At 44.7% G+C, this 20,846-nt stretch overlaps 1 protein-coding gene across 3 annotated transcripts in view; it reads left to right on the top strand.

Annotated features, from left to right (window-relative positions):
• LOC106583145 (uncharacterized) overlaps positions 1–20,846 on the top strand; it is a 130,546-nt gene that overhangs the window by 60,786 nt on the left and 48,914 nt on the right. For all 3 annotated transcript variants that reach the window (XM_082967484.1, XM_045705128.2, XM_045705131.2), the window contains exons 13-40: positions 706–822; positions 2,419–2,565; positions 2,667–2,792; positions 2,889–3,035; positions 3,435–3,557; positions 4,220–4,498; positions 4,703–4,846; positions 5,075–5,206; positions 5,874–6,020; positions 6,411–6,542; positions 7,284–7,430; positions 7,612–7,731; positions 7,893–8,042; positions 8,215–8,351; positions 8,548–8,674; positions 10,409–10,552; positions 10,750–10,925; positions 11,099–11,137; positions 11,289–11,315; positions 11,425–11,469; positions 11,571–11,684; positions 11,774–11,845; positions 14,975–15,010; positions 15,129–15,182; positions 16,305–16,379; positions 16,496–16,609; positions 19,329–19,355; positions 19,491–19,544. In XM_082967484.1, the coding sequence (XP_082823610.1) occupies positions 706–822; positions 2,419–2,565; positions 2,667–2,792; positions 2,889–3,035; positions 3,435–3,557; positions 4,220–4,498; positions 4,703–4,846; positions 5,075–5,206; positions 5,874–6,020; positions 6,411–6,542; positions 7,284–7,430; positions 7,612–7,731; positions 7,893–8,042; positions 8,215–8,351; positions 8,548–8,674; positions 10,409–10,552; positions 10,750–10,925; positions 11,099–11,137; positions 11,289–11,315; positions 11,425–11,469; positions 11,571–11,684; positions 11,774–11,845; positions 14,975–15,010; positions 15,129–15,182; positions 16,305–16,379; positions 16,496–16,609; positions 19,329–19,355; positions 19,491–19,544 (3,152 nt within the window). The remainder of the gene's footprint in view (positions 1–705; positions 823–2,418; positions 2,566–2,666; positions 2,793–2,888; positions 3,036–3,434; positions 3,558–4,219; positions 4,499–4,702; positions 4,847–5,074; positions 5,207–5,873; positions 6,021–6,410; positions 6,543–7,283; positions 7,431–7,611; positions 7,732–7,892; positions 8,043–8,214; positions 8,352–8,547; positions 8,675–10,408; positions 10,553–10,749; positions 10,926–11,098; positions 11,138–11,288; positions 11,316–11,424; positions 11,470–11,570; positions 11,685–11,773; positions 11,846–14,974; positions 15,011–15,128; positions 15,183–16,304; positions 16,380–16,495; positions 16,610–19,328; positions 19,356–19,490; positions 19,545–20,846) is intronic.

Genomic DNA, 20,846 nt, shown 5'->3' with positions numbered 1-20,846 from the left:
ACCGCCAGCATTCAAAAGTGCCCAAAACATCAGCCAGGAAGCATAGGAACTGAGAAGTGGTCTGTGGTTACCACCTGCAGAACCACTCCTTTATTGGGGGTGTCTTGCTAATTGCCTATAATTTCCACCTGATGTCTATTCCATTTGCACAACAGCATGTGAAATGTATTGTCAATCAGTGTTGCTTCCTAAGTGGACAGTTTGATTTCACAGAAGTGTGATTGACTTGGAGTTACATTGTGTTGTTTAAGTGTTCCCTTTATTTTTTTGAGCAGTATATTTTTAGCCACCTGTGAGAGTAAATGTCATATTAAAAAAGACCCAGCCGTTGGGTCAATCCAGCATGAAAGTAAAAAATACCTAACTGATTATTAAATTAACCCATGTTTGGGTAATCCCAACAACCCAACGTGTTAGGATATTCAAGCAACCCAACTGGCTGGGTCAAAATAACCCAGCGTGTTTTCTGTGCAATATTTACCCAGCGCTGGGTTACCAAAGAACCCAAATTGGGTTGTTTTTAACCCAGCATTTTTGAGAGTGTAAGATTTGTTAAAAACAACTATACTGGCAGTCCAATGAAAATGCATCATGAATTGAAATCCCCTAAAATAGCTGAATATCACCTGAAGAATTTTTAAGAGGTTCTGACATAGCATGATGTATCAGTGGTTGTGTTGTGTCTACTGTGCTCCCCCCATGCAGAGCGTCTGGAGCAGCAGGTGCTGAAGGCAGCCACCACCGGGCCCTCCTCCATCCGCCTCACCTGGAACCTAATCCAGTCTGCCAGGGGATACCGCCTGGAGTGGAGGCAGGGGGAAGGTCAGACACAAACACTCATCCTCACATACAGTACCAGTCAAAAGTTTGGACACACCTACTCGTTCCAGGGTTTTTCTTTATTTTTACTATTTTTCTACATTGTAGAATAATAGTGAAGACTTCAAAACTATGAAATAACACATATGGAATCATGTGGAAAACAAAAAAGTGTTAAACAAATCAGAATATATTTTATATTTGACATTCTTAGGGTAGCCACCCTTGCATGATGACAGCTTTGCACATTCTTGGCATTCTCTCAACCAGCTTTATGAGGTAGTCATCTGGCATGCATTTCAAGTAACTTTGTTGAAAAGTTAATTTGTAGAATTTCTTTCCTTCTTAATGCATTTGAGCCAATCAGTTGTGTTGTGAACTTTAAAAGTTTCTTTAAGTGCAGTCACAAAAACCATCAAGCCCTATGATGAAACTGGCTCTCATGAGGACCGCCACAGGAAAGGAAGACCCACAGTGACCTCTGCTACAGAGGATATGTTCATTAGAGCTAACTGCACCTCAGATTGCAGCCTAAATAAATGCTTCAGAGTTCAAGTAACAGACACATCTCAACATCAACTGTTCAGAGGAGACTGCGTGAATCAGGCCTTCATGGTCGAATTGCTGCAAAGAAACCACTACTAAAGCACACCAAAAAGAAGAACAGACTTGCTTGAGCTAAGAAACATGAGCAATGGACATTATACCGGTGGAAGTCTGTCCTTTGGTCTGATGAGTCCAAATTTGAGATTTTTGGTTCCAAACGCCGTGTCTTTGTGAGACGCAGAGTAGGTGAAAGGATGATCTCCGCATGTGTAGTTTCCACCGTGAAGCATGGAGGAGGAGGTGTGATGGTGTGGGGGGGCTTTGCTGGTGACATTGTCAGTGATTTATTTAGAATTCAAGGCACACTTAATCAGCATGGCTACCACAGTATTCTGCAGTGAAACGCCATCCCATCTGGTTTGCATTTAGTGGGACTATCATTTGTTTTTCAACAGGACAATGACCCAACACACCTCCAGGCTGTGTGAGGGCTATTTGACCAAGAAGGAGAGTGATGGGGTGCTGCGTCAGATGACCTGGCCTCCACAGTCACCCGACCTCAACCCAATTGAGATGGTTTGGGATGAGTTGGTTGGACCGCAGAGTGAAGGAAAAGCAGCCAACAAGTGCTCAACCTATGTAGGAACTCCTTCAAGACTGTTGGAAAAGCATTCCAGGTGAAGCTGGTTGAGAGAGTGCCAAGAGTGTGCAAAGCTGTCAAGGCAAAGGGTGGCTACTTTGAAATATATTTTGATTTGTTTACCACTTTTTTGGTTACTACATGATTCCGTATGTGTTATTTCATAGTTTATGTCTTCACTATTATTCTACAATGTAGAAAATAGTAAAAAAAAAGAGAAACCCTTGAATGAGTCGGTGTCCAAACCTTTGACTGGTTCTGTACATGCGTATGCACACACACATACAAAATATGAATGTACTTTCAAACCCCTCAGCATGAATTACATACAGTACACCGATCCACTCACACAAACATTGATGTACCCTCACTGACTGACAGTCAACATCTAACTGACTTACTGTACTCCTCAGGTGGCAGAGTGCAAAGTCAGTCGTTCTCCAGGAGCACCACTAGTTTTGATCTGACAGGGCTGCAGCCCAGCACTGAGTATGTCATCACCCTGTTCACCCTGTATGATGGACGAGAGGAGGCCACCCCCGTCTCCACCTCTCCTACAGGTCAGGGATAGTGGCAGGCGCACCCCTCCCCCCAATAAATTATTTGTATCTTTTACCAGTTTCACTACTATTTTACTGACCCGTCCCTCGTCCCTGTATAGTGGAACAGCAGGTGGGGAGGGTGTCCAACCTGCGAGTGGTAGAGTCCCTGGGCAGCACTGTGCGACTGGGATGGACAGGGGTTGCCGGGGCAACACAGTACCGTATCCTCATGGTCAATACTGAAGGTAAGGGCATGTCTCAAATGACACCCTATTCCCTCCTTATATAGTGCACTATTTTAGATCAGAGGCCACATAGGTGTTAACACTGTGTATTTATAGCGCAAACAGAGGAAACACGCAGTGTCCCTGGAAGCCAGACGACCCTTGACCTTAGGGATCTGACGGAGGGCGTGTCTTATGGGGTCAGCGTGACAGCTGTGGTGGGAGACAACGAGGGGGACCCGGTCACTGTTTACATCAAAGCAGGTGACACACACATTGTATGCTACTGCTTGCTCCAGCTTGTCTTGAGAGAGGATGTGAACAGATTGAATGGGTGCAGATCTTGGCTCAGGGCTGCAGTGTGTTTGCCAGTTTGGTAAACAATGGTCTGCTGTGTGATGAATGGCTGCCAGCTGAATATCCATGTCAATGGGTGGTGAATAGAGATACTGAGGAGAGGTGAGCTGAAGCAAGCCCAGGCAGAGATGACAGAAGAGGGCCTGTGGGCTAGTGTAGAAGTACAGGACAGGGCACCTGGGCCATGTTTAGTTGGCATGAAACGGCAAAATGTTTTAAAATGGGAAATAAACAGTTTGATATTGAACATTGGAAATGTTTGGTTGTCCACTGAACTACAGTGTTCTTATTGATGTATGATTGCAGAACAAGCATTGGAGAAAGTGACCAACCTACGTGTGACAAACATCAATGGTCGGCGACTCCGAATCGCCTGGGCAGGTGTTTTGGGGGCGACAGGGTACAGGGTCACTTGGAGACAAGGCAACAGTAAGTGTCAGATGAATTCTAATTGGAATGATTTTGTGCTAAACTAGTCCTCCGAAATACAATTATTTTACATGTTATGATAAACTTAATTAAAGCAGCGGTCCCTATTTTTGTATGTATGTGTTACTGTCTTTCTCACCCTCTCTTTAGATGCTGAGCAGTCCCAGTGTTTGTGTCTCTATAACAGTGTGTTTCACTCCTAGATGCTGAGCAGTCCCAGTGTTTGTGTCTATAACAGTGTGTTTCACTCCTAGATGCTGAGCAGTCCCAGTGTTTGTGTCTATAACAGTGTGTTTCACTCCTAGATGCTGAGCAGTCCCAGTGTTTGTGTCTATAACAGTGTGTTTCACTCCTAGATGCTGAGCAGTCCCAGTGTTTGTGTCTATAACAGTGTGTTTCACTCCTAGATGCTGAGCAGTCCCAGTGTTTGTGTCTATAACAGTGTGTTTCACTCCTAGATGCTGAGCAGTCCCAGTGTTTGTGTCTATAACAGTGTGTTTCACTCCTAGATGCTGAGCAGTCCCAGTGTTTGTGTCTATAACAGTGTGTTTCACTCCTAGATGCTGAGCAGTCCCAGTGTTTGTGTCTATAACAGTGTGTTTCACTCCTAGATGCTGAGCAGCCCCAGTGTTTGTGTCTATAACAGTGTGTTTCACTCCTAGATGCTGAGCAGTCCCATGATCTGGGACCAGAGGCCTCAACCTACACGTTGGAGGGGTTGCAGCCAGACGAGGCTGTGGTCCTGGGTGTGGCGGCTGTGATTGGTCAACGCATCGGGGAAGTGGTCACCCTCTCGGCCAGGACCAATGTGAACACCGGCTCAAGCTCTAGCACGGTTAGCGGCCTGCGAATCGTTGATGTCACCTCTCGGAGGATACGCATCACATGGTCACCTGTCTCCAGGGCAACTGGCTACAAGATTACCTGGCGCAGTGGAGATGGTAGGCGTGGTTACAATAAATTATATGGATGTCATTTGATGTATAAATTACATTCTTATGAATCCTTACCTTAGGTCTCAAAGCACATTAAGGCTCAAATAACACATTTTATAGGGATTGTCTTGTGGTTTCTGTAGTCTAGTAGTACAGTAGTAGCAATCCCCAGTAGCATTCTCCTCTCTGCCTGACCCTATCTCTCTACAGGAGTGGAGTCCTCCCGCACAGTGGCCGCTGATGTCACTTCCTTCACCATTGACAGCCTTCAGGAAGATTCCTCCTACCGGGTGTCAGTCTCCTCACTGACTGGCTCTCGAGAAGGACGCCCCGCCTCTCTGAACACCAGAACACGTACTCAATCGCTCAATTTCCAAATTGACCGCTAACCTCTATCCATTGTCTTCTTGATAGCCCCTAAAACATTTGAATGAGTTGGTTAGCTGTCAACAATATGGTAACAGCTTTAGTTTGCCCTCACTTAGTTAATTTAAGGGTTGATTGAATTAAATGAGTGCTACACTGTCATATAAACAGTGCTTGTAAATTGGTGACTGAACTCTTCCACCTCTCTGTCCTCAGCATTAGACCAGGGTGTTGTGGGAACAGTGACCTCACTCCAAGTCCAGGAGGCCCGCGGTGAGGTCGTCAGGGTAACATGGGTGGGCGTGCAGGGAGCAACAGCCTATCGTGTGTCTTGGAAGCGAATTGATGGTGAGAGATTTGATCAGTTTTTCTGCTTTGAAAAGTGTTTAAATCTGAATGATGTTCCCTGATAGTTCATGATTCAATAGCATAGTATCCATAGCTTATTTTTAACATTTGAACCTCTATTTACACCTTTCACACTGAAAGGTCCAATGCAGATGTTTTTATCTCAATATCAAATCATTTCTGGCTAACAATTAAGTACCCTATTGTGATTGTTTCAATTACATTTTTTTTAAATGAACAAAAATAGCTTCTTAGCAATGGCCAAATTCTCAAGCAAGAATTTTGATAGGACTGCCTGGGAGTGGTCTATGGGGAGGGGAAAACTGAAAATTTGCTGTTATTGGCAGAGAGGTTTGGAGCTCTCTTTCTTATTGGTCAGTTGTAGGGATGGGCAACTTTGATGGGGATGGGGGCCATAGGCCTACGAAATTGGTCCACGGGCCTACAAAAGGGCCTCCAGTTGCCCATCTCCGGGCTATTTAAACAATAAGGCACGAGAGGGTGTGGTATGGCCAATATACCATGGCTAAGGGCGTGGATACAGCCTTTAGCTGTGGTATATTAGCAATATACCTCAAACCCCCAAGGGCTTTAACATAATATTAATGAAACATGGCAGCCATTTTGTGCCAGACCACTCACCACCACCCCTTCTGTCTTGGTGTAGGTGGGGAGGAGAGGAGCCAGCTAGTGGGTGGTGACCTGACAGCGGTGGATCTGGAGCAGCTGGACCCAGGGGCTCAGTACGAGGTGCAGGTCATGGCCCTGGTCCAGAACAGACAGGGAACCCCGGTCTCTGTCAGAGTCACCACACGTGAGTCACCACTACATCACAGCCTTAAAGAATAGAGACTGTGCGGTAACATGTTCCTCTGTTTGATTAGAATGGATATGAAAACATTGGAAGGTGCAACTTTCCTGTAGTACTATGTCAATTCAGAAAGTAATCTAAATTCCAATTCCAAATTGTTGAATTTGAATTTCAGTGTACTTGAAATGGATTTGAACCCAACCCTGCTATCTAGCATTATGTCCCATAGAACTGTAACTTTCCTGTAGTATTATACTGTATGTGGTGTTTTGATGGGTACTGCTTTGTACTGTATTTCCTCTTCCAGTATTCTCATTGTGGTGTGTGTGTGTGTGTGTGTGTGTGTGTGTGGTGTGTGTGTGTGTGTGTGTGTGTGTGTGTGTGTGTGTGTAGCAGGGGAACCTGCTGCTGTAGACCGGGTGGAAGGGGTCAGGGTGCTGGAGGCTACCCCAGGGGTGCTGCGTCTGGTCTGGAGAGGGATGGCCGGGGTTACAGGGTACCGCATCTACTGGAGATCAGCCCTGGGTAAACACACAGACACACACACAGATACACACACAGATACATATACAGATACATACACCGATACACACACAAAGATACATACACCGATACACACACACAGATACATACACCGATACACACACACACAAATACATACACAGATGCACACACAGATACATATACAGATACACACACACACAGATACATACACCGATACACACACACAGATACATACACTGATACACACACAGATACATACACCGATACACACACACAAATACATACACAGATGCACACACAGATACATATACAGATACACACACACACAGATACATACACCGATACACACACACAGATACATACACTGATACACACACACAGATACATACACCGATACACACACACAGATACATACACAGATACACACACACACAGATACATACACTGATACACACACACAGATACATACACCGATACACACACACAGATACATACACAGATACACACACACACAGATACATACACAGATGCACACAAAGAAACATACACAGATACACACAAAGATAAATATACAGATACACACACAGATATATACATAGATATGTATATAAACACACACAGATACATATGCATACATAAAATGCGCATCCACATTTTTTGTTGTTGCATGTAATATTTTTTAACTCTTTCATTATTATTATTATTATTATTGTAATGTAATGTAATGTAAATGTAATTATATTCTCTATTGGTTCCACGTAGGTGAGGCTGAATCGAGCCGTCTGATCGGTAGAGATGCAACCTCGTTTGACCTGGATGGTCTGCGGCCTGGGGTGAGCTACACTGTGAGGCTGGCTGCTATCTTCAGGGACAGAGAGAGTCAAGCTGTCACTATCACTGCCTCCACAGGTACACTTCTCTGTCAACACCATCTCCTCTCCTTTCATTCACTCTAGTTAGGGACAGGAGTTTCCTGACCATGTGACCTGACCAAGAAAACTCTTGGCCCCAGTAATAGGCTATAACTAGTCACCCACTGTAGTCACAGTATCTCTCTCCATTACTGATCCCTTGCTTCTCTCCTCCTCAGCTCCCTTACAGCCTATAAGGGGTCTGCGTGCTATGGAGGTTACCCAGAATTCTGTGTTGTTGGACTGGGTTCCATTGACTGGTGCCACAGGATACGTCCTGCGCTGGAGAGAGGAGAGGGGTGAGACAGACACTGGATAATGTGGTTCAATTTAGTATTTTATTGACTATGTTACACATTGAAAGGTTGATCTCTAATCTTTGTCTGTGTGTGTGTGCATGCGTGCGGGTTTGTGTGTGTGTACTTGCTTGCTTGCATCCGTGTGTGTGTTCTCTAAACAGACACTGGTCCGGGTCAGTCCATCCCTCTGCCTGGGACATCCAGCTCCTACAGGGTGACAGGGCTGCGTCTGGGCCTGAGGTACCGCTTCACCCTGCAGCCTAGCTTCCAGAGGGAGGTTGGCCCTGAGACCTCACTGGACGAACGTACTGGTAAGACTAACAATTCTCATACCGGCCCTTGAATCCCTTAAACTACTAGTTTCTAAACATTTCTGCACTGTGACATTTCTTCCCCAAATCTTTCTTTGCCAGTCTAAGAGGAACCAGCCCAACTCAATATTCCTCTCTCTCTCTCTCTCTCTCTCTCTCTCTCTGTCCTCAGTGTGTGTAGGTGGTCGTCTGGACGTGGTGTTCCTGGTTCCAGCTTCCAGGGATCGGACCAGCCTGGTTGAACCCCTACTCTCTCTCCTGACCAGCGCTGCCGGCTCCCTAACCACCATCGGAGCCCGCGACTCACAGGTACTGGAGTGGTCTTGGATCAGTTTTGCCTTTTAGATCATAATGAATAAGACGGTTAGGGACCTGATCCTAGATGAGTGCTCCTACTCTGAGACGCTTTGTGAAGGCCCAGACATCTGTATATTGACTTCTGGTGTACTTTTGTGATGTGATTCTGTGGTGTGGTGTTATATTCTGTGGTTCCTGCCCCCTCCAGATGGGGATTGTAGTGTACAGCGCCCGGCCCAAGGTCTGGTTCCTGCTCAGTCGCCATAGCAACAGTGAGACGCTGCTTCAGGAGATCCTGTCCACGCCTTTTGAAGACGGCCCAGGGAATGCTATAGGTGTGTGTGTGTGTGTGCGTGTGTGCGTGTGTGTGTGTGTGTGTGTGTGTGTGTGTGTGTGTGTGTGTGTGTGTGTGTGTGTGTGTGTGTGTGTGTGTGTGTGTGTGTGTGTGTTGCAGTGCGTCTGGAGGCGGCCCAGCAGCTGTCAGTAGAGACCGTGTCAGAGCGTAGCGTCCGGGTGCTGTGGAGGGGAGTGGGTGGAGCCAGTATTATAAATAAAAACATTCATGTTCCAAAATTGCATCCTACTTAGTAAGTTGCGCAGTTGCCTGCATTTGACTGCACCAACATTCTTGTTATCTTTGTCCACTACAATATTAACACTTGTCCATACAGAGGACATTCCCCTTGTAGCAGGACTCTAGACTAACATTTTCCCTGGTGCCACTAAGTCTTTCAGTTGGTGACACCAGCCCATGCTTTGGTCGCACAAAGTCTTTCACAGTGCTTTATTCAAAAGTGTAATAGACTACTGAGATGGTATTGAAGAAATTAGTTGTTTCATCATCTTTTCATGTTGTGATTCTAAATATTTTAATGTACAAAATGTGCAACCTAATCCAGTGATTGTCATGCATTTTGGGTAGACAATTATAGAACTGAATTTGCTTGCATCTTTATATGCTCTAATACCATAGGCTAATGTATTTAAGTAAGTGAAAACTCAAAACACATCACTAACTAAAGATAATACCTACTCATAGTAGCCATGTATTAACCTAACAGTACATTTAATTTCCCCCAAAACGTTGCAGTTGTACCATACCGCCGAATGAGGCCTATGCGCTAGCTATGGCCAATGTACATTTTGCGCTTTGTATCTCAAAGCCATATCAAATATCTTCTTTGTAAAATAGTTGCTATTGAGCTCAAAATGGGGGTTGAACAATAAAATGTATAACACAGGAGGAAGGTGGCACCTTAATTGGGGAGGACAGGCTCATGGTAATGGCTGGATCGGAATCAGTGGAATGGTATCAAATACATCAAACACATGGTTTCCATGTGTTTGATGCCATTCCATTTACTCCGTTCCGGACATTATTATGAGTCGTCCTCCCCTCAGCAGCCTCCACTGAAGTATACCTACAGAAAGCTGAGAACATCCTCTCTCCGTCTGTGACAACAGGATAGCTGTGTTTTCCCAGCAATTGGATTTTAAAATGTTATACAATCAGAACACCTTTCTTTCTCCTGGAGCATTTTTTCCCCCGGGAAAGAAGAGAGAGAGTGGCTTGCTTGACACAACAGCAGGCCCCAAGGAAACAGGTACAGGGGCATGCAGGAAGACACTTTCAAATCATGGTTTTAGCCTCCTAAAAAATAGGATGTTTTGATTGAGGTGAGTGAATGTGCAGCCCTCACTGATACGACCAATACATTTTTTTACTCGCACAGCCAAATCAACGGGTCGCAAAATGCGACTAAATGGAGCCCTGCCTTGTAGGCTTTTCACTATAGGCATACGGTCTAACTTCGTTCCATCTTCGCAATCAACAGTAGCCTTTGCCAAGGCTCCTCTGTCGCTCTCTCTTTCTTTCTCTCTCTCTCTCTCTCTCTCTCTCTATCTCTCTCTCTCTCTCTCTCTCTCTCTCTCTCTCTCTCTCTCTCTCTACTCAGCAGCACGGCAGCCCCGGACAATTTGGCCAGCTATAATTTTATTTATTTATCGGCTTTTCAACAGAAAACCTGGTGTGTGTGCGATGATATGTAACTGTGTATCTTTCCCTGCAGGCCAGGCAGTGACGTTCACTAGACAGTTCCTTCTCAGCCCGACAGCTGGTCGTAGACCAAGAGTTCCTGGCGTAGTGGTGATCATTGCAGACAAAAAATCATCCGACAACATCACTGTCCCAGCTAGTGCTGTCAAAGCCTCAGGTAGCCTCACACAGACTGTATAGAAAGCACTAACACACAAGCTGATATACAGCACCTGCACATCTCTACTAATAGAATCTGCTACAATCATTTTTATCCCCACAGTCCCTTGTCACTGACTGTTTTAAAACAAAAATGTTGTACAGTAAATAAATACAATTCCAATATTTACATGACCATGTGTGTGTGTCTATCAGGTGTCACAGTGCTGGCAGTGGGTATAGGTCGGGCGGACTCTGAGGAACTGCGCCAGGCGGTGACAGATGGCAGCACCCAGAACCTCCTATATGCTCGTGATGCCACCCAGCTTGGCACCCTGCACGCCGACCTGGCTGACCTGCTGTGTGGCGTCGCCAGGATACCAGAGGGAGGGGTGAGTTAAGAGGGGAAAAGGTGTTGGGGAGGTGAGAGAGAGATCCTGTAGATCCCATGATATTGCTGTCAATGTATGCTCTCCCAGTCAGTCAGTGAATCATTGCCAGGGACTCAGTGACAACAATATGGTGGAGTGCTCTGGGTCTCAGTGTGTATGTTGTTTCCTATCAGGGCCCAGTGGCAGAGCCGTGCACCATACAGTGTCCTCGGGTGAGTTACTGTACTGTCCCTCATCCATCCACATACAGTAGCCATCATTACACTATCACCATACCTTTCAATTTGTGTGTGCTCTCTTTTTCATCCCTTTTTCCCTCTTTGCCCTGCTCTCGCTCTTATCTGTTCATTTTACTCTCTCTAGGGTGATCGAGGGGAGCGAGGAGAAAAGGTAACAATTGAATTGTTTTAATACCATTGCTCTGACATGTTGTCTTGGAAGCTTTATGGGTCAGTTGTTGTATCAGTTGTCCTGAAAAGTTACTGATCCTCTGCTACAGGGAGAGATAGGACGAGACGGTACTGACGGACGCAAAGGAGAGCCTGTGAGTCATTCACCACTGAATATTGATCTGTTACTGGTAGCTCAAACATTAGCATCTACTTATCATTCACTGAGATATTTAATTGTGTGTGTGTGTTCCAGGGTCGTGATGGTTTGCCTGGCAGGGACGGCCCCAGGGGGCCTGAGGGGCGACAGGGTCTGCCTGGCGGGAGTGAGGCCCCCTCAGTTGGTGTCAGAGGGGAGAAGGGGGAGAGGGTAAGTACATACACATAAACAGTTATACTCAACACTAGTACTGTTGTACTGTTTGTGTTCTGCTGTATTTACTGTTGTTCCCTCTTCAGGGTTTTCCTGGTCTGGATGGGGGTCCAGGGTTGCCAGGGCGACCAGGGACCCCGGGCCCTGGAGGAGTACCGGTGAGTAGTCAGGGACCGCAATCACAGTCAGGCCAGTCCCAGTCCCAGTGTGTTAATCTAAAACCCAATAACACATGTTGTTATCCTAATGTTCTTATAAGTAGTAAATGGCCAACGGTTCATAGGAGCAGGAGCCTATCTCCTGTTTATGTAGAGTGAGGCAGCTTGATGTACATCCCCTGGACAGGACACTAGTCTATCGCAGGGCCTAAGCCCCAATCCATCTCCTTAATGCTGAGCAGTGGGGATTTTTAGCATGTAAATCTTGGTGGGGAAAACATTTTAAAATTGGGAAGCATGCCAGCAAAGCCACTACAACACTAAACAATACATTAATTGCACTATAACAGTGACACACGGTGCCCACAAACTGTTAGGGTCTACATAAAGCTGTCCCAACAGCAGTCCCAACACCTCACCACTGCTACACCTGACTATCAGCGCAGCCTATCTGGCTATCAGCGCAGCCTATCTGGCTATCAGCGCAGCCTATCTGGCTATCAGCGGAGCCTATCTGGCTATCAGCGGAGCCTATCTGGCTATCAGCGGAGCCTATCTGGCTATCAGCGGAGCCTATCTGGCAGCGAAACAGTTAATTCAGCCTCATTTACTGTCTTTCAAAAAAACATAGCTGATATGGCTGACTTCCTTAAACAAATGTGGTTTCTACTGACAATTGAGATGTACAAATTATGGCATAAGGGGACGACAAGCAGATAAGAGGCAATCCATAATTTTGATTAAGACATTAATGAGCGAGCTTGGACGGACGTTGTCAATATAACTATTCAAATCAAATTTAAATAAAATCAAACACATACACATGGTTAGCAGATGTTAATGCGAGTGTTGCAAAATGCTTGTGCTTCTAGTTCCAACAGTGCAGTAATATCTACCAAATAATCGAACAATTCCCCAACAACTACCTAATACACACAAATCTAACAAGTAATCTAACAATTCCCCAACTACCTAATACACACAAATACAAAGGGGTGAATGAGAATATGTATATATAAATATATGGATGAGCGATGGCCGAGCGGCATAGGCAAGGTGCAATAGATTGTATAAAATAAAGTATATACATGTGATATGAGTAATGTAAGATATGTAAACATTTTTAAAGTGGCATTTTAAAGTAACTAGTGATCCATTTATTAAAGTGTCCAGTGATTGGGTCTCAATACAGTATTTAAATGTGATATGAGTAATGTAAGATATGTAGACATTATTAAAGTGGCGTTATTTAGAGTAGCATTGTTTAAAGTGACTAGTGATCAACTTGTTAAAGTGTCCAGTGATTGGGTCTCAATACAGTATTTAAATGTGATATGAGTAATGTAAGATATGTAGACATTATTAAAGTGGCGTTATTTAGAGTAGCATTGTTTAAAGTGACTAGTGATCCATTTATTAAAGTGTCCAGTGATTGGGTCTCAATGTGGGCAGCAGCCTCTCTGAGTTAGTGATTGCTGTTTAGTAGTCTGATGGCCTTGAGATAGAAGCTGTTTCTCAATCTCTCGGTCCCAGCGTTGATGCACTGTACTGACCTCACCTTCTGGATGATAGTGGGGTGAACAGGCAGTGGCTCGGTTGGTTGTTGTCCTTGATGATCTTTCTGGCCTTCCTGTGACATCGGGTGCTGTAGGTGTCAAGGAGGGCAGGTAGTTTGCCCCCGGTGATGAGTTGTGCAGACCGCACCACCCTCTGGAGAGCATTGCGGTTGAGGGCGGTGCAGTTGTCATACCAGGCTATGTTACAGCCCGACAGGATGCTCTCGATTGTGCATCTGTAAAAGTTTATCAGGGTTTTGTGTGACAAGCCAAATTTCTTTCAGCCTCCTGAGGTTGAAGGGGCGCTGTTGCACCTTCTTCACCACACTGTCTGTGTGGGTGGACCATTTCACCACTGCTTCTCCACATTTGGAGACCTTTTCTACTGCTGACCCTTCGATGTGGATAGGGGGGTGCTCCCTCTGCCATTTCCTGAAGTCCACGATCATCTCCTTTGTTTTGTTGACGTTGAGTGAGAGGTTGTTTCCTGACACCATACTCCAAGTGCCCTCACCTCCTCCCTGTAGGCTGTCTCGTCGTTATTGGTGATCAACCCCACTACTGTTGTGTTGTCTGCAAACTTGATGATTGAGTTGGTGGCGTGTATGGCCACGCAGTCGTAGGTGAACAGGGAGTACAGGAGAGGGCTGAGCACACACCCTTGTGGGGCCCCAGTGTTGAGGGTCAGTGAAGTGGAGATGTTGTTTCCTACCTTCACCTCCTGGGGGCGGCCCGTCAGAAAGTCCAGGACCCAGGGCCTCAAGCTTGATGATGAGCTTGGAGGGTACTATGGTGTTGAATGCTGAGTTGTAGTCAATGAACAGCATTCTTACATGGGTATTATTTTTGTCCAGATGGGGTAGGGCAGCACTTGTTCAGCACTTTTGAAATTTGCAGTGTTTTCACTGTACACCGAGTCAGAACCGTAGGATAAATAAAGGGTCATATAAGCAGACAATGAAAGCTCTTACAATATTCCATGATTACATTTCTCAGAAACAGGTTATAGGCTACATGTGCACCACCAAGTCAGAACAGTAGGCGAAATTAACATCTACGGGATCAGTGTCCCCCCCGCAGGACAGTTGAGCTTTACCTAAGATTTTGAAATTATCAGTCCAATCAAAGATACTGTAGATATGTGATTTGACGTCATTTTATCTGTGGCCAATGACCTTGAGTCTTCTTGGATGAGTACTTCTAATGTAACTCTATGGCAGCACCCAAGGGGCTTGAATTTTCTAGCTATTTTCTTTTTTACATTGTTTGAAAATGTATATTTGACACGTGTTAATGCCAAAATAACATGCAAAACAGGAAAGGCCAAATAATGTGGGGCTCAAAACAGGCTCTGCCCCACCTGCTCTGAATGATGGGTCGCCACTGATGCTGAGTGCCAAGCAGAGAGAGCAGCTGGTTCCATTTTTTTGAGTTATTGGTATGACTCGACCAGGGATCGAATCCCCAACCTTTCGATCTCAGGGCGGACACTCTAACCACAATGACGCTGAGTTGGTCCAACCTGCTTTAGACGTTGTTTAACAACAGATGTTTTGCTATTTTGTCTTTTCAGGGTTCACAGGGGCTACCAGGTATCAGAGGAGATCCTGTAAGTATCCCTCAGCAATACCTATGTGATCTGTTTATACTGTATCAAGCGCTTATGTGTGTGTTTATGTGTATTGTTGTATTATGAAGTCAGATTTTTGATGTTTTCTCTGTTGCAGGGTGATCCTGGGGTTAAAGGAACATCAGGGACGAAGGGTGACAGGGGCGACAGGGTGAGTACAGCACACCTCTTTTTCCTCAGTAAACTATGTTGTAAATTATTGGAGAGAGGTGCAGGAATTCGTAATGGGGGGGTTTAATACTCTACCCAAAATATACAACATGCCATGAAAAGGCACAGGGAAGAAGCCCAAAACAAACACGTATACAAAGACACAGGGATGTAACCCAAACTAAAGAGCGAGGTTAAACCTCTAATAAATACACGAGACGAGACCCGCAATACACTACACGGGGCGACACCCGTAATACAAGTGAACAATACACGCAGCACGAAAGCTGAAATAATAAAGAACAGGTACTCACAGACCAACGGACATGGGAACAATAACTGACAAGACAATGCATTTACATTTTAGCAGACGCTCTTATCCAGAGCGACTTACAGTAGTGAATGCATACATTTTGTTATTTTTTTCCTCCATACTGGTCCCCCGTGGGAATCGAGCCCACAACCCTGGCGTTGCAAACATCATGCTCTACCACACTGAGCCACACGGGACCAATGGTGAACAGAGGGCACATATATACAATTACTAATCAGGGGAATTGGAATCAGGTGTGCGTAATGAGACAGTTCAGTGACGCTGTCACAGGAGTCGTGGAATGGAGACCAAGACGCAGCGTGGATAGTGCTCATTTTCAATATTTTGATGACACTTGACAAAATAACAAAAACGACCAACACAGTCCCGTCAGGTACAAAGACTAAAACTGAAAACAACTACCCACAAACCCCAAAGGAAAACAGGCTGCATAAGTATGGCTTCCAATCAGAGACAACGAAAGACACCTGCCTCTGATTGGAAACCATACCCAGCCAAACATGGAAAAACAACACATAGAAATAGAAAACTAGAACACTCCCACATAGAAACAAAAAACCCCAAAACCCACACAAAACAACCCCCTGCTACGCCCTGACCATATTACTATGGCAAATGACCTCTTTACCTGGTCAGGACGTGACAGACGCCTAGAGTCCGGTGACGTAGACCTCCAGAACCGCTGCACAGAATAAGCAGCAGTACCGGGGGAATCTGTAACAGTATGTCATCCCATCTGCTGTTTGTGTGTTCGATGTTCACTAAGCTGGTTCTCTACTGGTGTTTCAGGGTGAGCCAGGGTCGTCTGTTTCAGGAGGAGGTCTGCCTGGCAGAAAAGGAGAACCAGGGATCCCAGGATTACCAGTGAGACCGACACACACATACACACAGTCAGACACACACATGCACGTGTGATTGTAGGTCAAATTCTCTTGAATTAATTCTTTGTGATGATGAATGATATATTCTCTGTTACCCAGGGTACCACAGGGCGTCCAGGAACTGACGGGGCCAAGGGCTTTGTGGGACCTGCAGGGATCCCAGGACAGGACGGTCGCCCCGGGATACCAGGCGCCCTTGGCCTCTCCATCAAGGTCAGTTACCCTGGTCTGGTCCTTGACACACTAACTAGTGAACAGACCACATGGGGAGAAAGACACTAATTCAAGTAGCCTGTAACCTGTATGTATACTGTGAATATCACGAGTGGCCACATGGGGGAGAAAGACACTAATTCAAGTAGCCTGTAGCCTGTATGTCAAGCAAACAATCAAATGTATTTATAAAGCCCTTCTTACATCAGCTGATGTCACAAAGTGCTGTACAGAAACCCAGCCTAAAACCCCAAACAGCAAGCAATTGTCGTGTCTTTGGGGGTACCATTAAACTGAAGATATGTTTATCAATTAGCTCCCTGTAATTATTATCACGCGATTAAACTGATTAATCGTTTAATTGTAATTAACTAGGAGGTCGGGGCACCAAGGAGAATATTCAGATTACAAAGCTATAATTTTCCTAATATAACTTTCCTGTACTATAATATTATATTCTATTATAGTATAGGTCGATTATCTTCTAAGTTTAAATGGTGTATTTACATCTAGTCCAGTCTCATTCCAAAACGTCGTAAATTGTTGTATCTGCACGAACCCAGTCTTTACTAAAATCATCCATACATCAATTGTCTTAAAATCATTTATTTACTACACTAAGTAATTAACAGAAAAACATACAAATAGTAATTATTGTCACAAAGGATTGGTATCGGAATGTGCCCTACTGGCTAAACAGTCAGGTCGGCCTGTTGAACAATGGGTCATAAAAGGTCGGCTGAGAAGTTACACAGGGTGATTTAATATTAACAATTGACAATTGAAGGCTCACTCATTCGGGAACAATTGCAATCAATATATAGTTACGCTCAGTGTGTCGTTCTGATTCTTGTTGGAGAGTAGTTCTGTTGGGGAGTTTTGTCCGCGTTCTCTCTCTCGGTTAGAATGGATCTTTCAGAGCGACCTTCATTAATGTCGTCATCGAATGGTTGCTTCGTTGGTCTTCGCGTTCAATGATATAATTTACTTAGCTGCAGACTAATAATTAATATCAAAGACTTGTTCTTATTCTGTCAGTATCGATAGTCTAAAAGTTAACCACGTGGTATGGTTCACTTTCAGTAGAGGAATTAGATGGTAGAACCTATGTGCCCACGGAGTGTAGGCCTGGTCTGTAGAAATGTAAATCAGGGAGTGTTTTATAGTGCCCATCGAACAGGCTGGTCAAATGACACCTGGTCCTGTATGTGTCCCTGGGGCGTGCCTATGACTGAGTTAGATTTGGTTACAGAAATACAATTCTATCACATTACATCAGTACATAGCATCTCAATGTCTTACAAAAGCTTTATCCTTATTAATACATTCCATACACCCATATGAGGCAAGTCTTAAACTGAGTCTATTATATAAACAGTTTTATGGTAATATGGCTATATTGTCTCTTCTGAGTATCACAAAATTGTACCAAGCGGATTAGTTCGTAGCTGGATTCTTCACCAATGAGTTGGAAGAATTTCCTTTGTCTCTCTATGAAACATGGGGTAGGAGATTCTCCTCAGAGGGTTTTTTACAACCCTGGGTTGGGGGGAAGGTAGGTTGGGTGATGGTACGAAGGGGAGGGGGTCAACTGTCCTTTCTGTACCCAAAGAGGCCAACGTCATGACACAATGCAGGTGTATGTATACTGTGGATATCAAGTGGCCACATGAGGGGGAAAGACACTCATTCAAGTAGCCTGTAACCTGCATGTGTAAGGACCGACGCCGGACAGGAGAAGCAGGTACGGGGAGTCAAACATTTAATAGGGAACGGACATTGAACAAGACAGAAGCATCGTCAGCACACAGGTAAACAAGTACATATGACAAACATCAATCCCGAAGCAGGGAACAGAGCTAGGGAACAGACAGATATAGGGAAGGTAATAACACAAGTAATAGAATTCAGCTGAGTCCAATGAGCGCAGATGCGCGTGACGGGGAAAGGCAGGTGTGCGTACTGATGGTGGCTTGATTGCGTAATCCTAGGGAGCCTGGCGCCGTCGAGCGCCAGGGGGAGGAAGAGCGGGAACAGGCGTGACAGTATGTATACTGTGAATGTCAAGAGTGGACACATGGGGTTGCAAGAGAGTTGCTACTCATTTCGCAGGCACCTCGTCAGTTCAGGATCAATTGAAGTTGCTCCCAAAAACACGGCCCTTTTCAAAAGTGCTTAGATGGTTCAAACTTCGGGTGATGGAAGTGCTGTGAGGGATGTTAATACATATTTTACTTCTTCATGTAAAATGTATCCTAACCTTGAGAATAACCCCCAACAGTCTGGCTGTGATATGATAATGTGGAAAACGAAAACATGATTAGATTTCTAGGTTCTTTTCATGTGTCATTTAAAAGTGATTGGTTCTGTTGAGATGTATAAGAGTGACCTTAGGAACCTTTCTCTCTTTTAATATCTCTGTCATCCTCCTCTGTATCTTGTAATTTTCCACCTGATCGTACCCTTCCATCAGTTTCCTTGACAACAGGATACTCTTCAGACTTAGAGGCCTTGATGTTTCGTCATAGTGCAGTAGTAGGGCAGTGTGATTGTGTGTGTGCATGTCTGGGAGACAAATGTATTCCTATACTGGGATGTATGATATAGCGTCTGCGGAACAACAAAGCTCAATCACTAATCATTCCATACTTTCTCTCTCCTCTCTTCCTCTCTCTCTTTCCACCCCCCCCCACCCCCCACCCCCTCTCTCTCCTTTTAGGGAGATAAGGGCAGCACAGGAGAGAGGGTGAGTCATCCAGTGCTGTCCCTAGCTTGTCTTGTAAATTCATTGCAGATATCTCTGTAGGAATGACAAGAGGATAATGATTGTCACATCTATTTTATTTCTCTCTGTCTGTGTGTTTGTCTGTCTTGCTTACAGGGACCTCCAGGAGTGGGCAGTGGCTCGGCTGTAAAGGGGGAGAAGGGATCACTGGTAAGATTTGTCAATCGCTGGACATGAGTCCTTTGTGTGTCTTTGTGTATGTGTGTGCATTTGCATCGTGCAGATCTCTGGGGTGATAATTATACTGTCTAGGGCTGCTACGGTGACCGTATTACCGCAACACCGGCAGTCACGAGTCATGATCGCAGTCAAATTCCATGTGACATGACAGTTGTCATAGTAACTATGCTTCTCCAAAACTGTGCTCTGATGCCGCTGATGGTCGTTAGAAGCCTACCAAACTTGCTAACGGCCAGTCGCTAATGGCCTGGAACTCAACGCTCTCTTGTCCCTCTAGTCTAACTACTCTGACATCAATGCAATTGAAAATTACATCAAACACTTCACCTGTTGCACAGCGAGAGCCAGCTCCTCATAGCTGGTTGATGCATGGAACGAAATAATTGTTCCTAGACGCCCATGTTGCGCAAAATTTCTATAGACTAAGCTATGCAATTGCAAGAGAAAATTGTTTTTCTTTAAAAAAAGGAGGATCTCATCAGCTTTCTATAGACTAGGCCTACTATATTTATTCTTCAACTTTTCTAATATTAAGCACATTGCTTCACTTTACAACCGTAGTAGCCTACCTGGCTGGCAGGAAAATGAACTGTGGGAAAAGCGTCCTCCATTTGCTATTCAAGTGCATACGGATGACATGTCTTTTTTCTCCCTGAAGACATAAAATCTATGAAATAACACATGGAATCATGTAGTAACCAAAAAGTGTTAAACAAGTCAAAATATATTTTATATTTCAGATTCTTCAAAGTAGCCACCCTTTGCCTTGATGACAGCTTTTGCAAATTTGTCCTGCAGGCCACCAGTTGGGGAACCCTGCTAAAGGCCTAGGAGCCATGGAACCAGGTTGGAGAGCCCATAGCCTACAGAGCCTAGTGAAACGTGTTCTTATAAGCCCAGTCATCACGTGTGAAAACAGTTTTGACTGGCCACTATTTCAAAGAGGATCCCAGCTTTTTCGTGCTGCTATATTTCTTGCTTAAATTTACGCACATTAATCCACTTTACAATCGGTGTAGCCCACCTGGCATATTGAAATGTGCTGGAAGCACTTCCTCCATTCGCTATTCGAGTGCAGGCTACAGATGGCATGTTTTTTTTTGGTGGGCCATTCTAAAAAATATATATATATATATTCCACACATACACTGAGTGTACCAAACATTAAGAACACCTGCTCTTTCCATGACAGACTGACCAGGTGAATCCAGGTGAAAGCTGTGATCCCTAATTGATGTCACTTGTTAAATCCACTTCAATCAGTGTAGATGA

Source organism: Salmo salar, chromosome 22 (assembly GCF_965601325.2).
Source record: "Salmo salar chromosome 22, fSalSal1, whole genome shotgun sequence".
Lineage (NCBI taxonomy): Eukaryota > Metazoa > Chordata > Actinopteri > Salmoniformes > Salmonidae > Salmo > Salmo salar.
The sequence above is the reverse complement of the archived record's forward strand: the minus strand, read 5'-3'. Positions and strand labels throughout refer to the sequence as shown.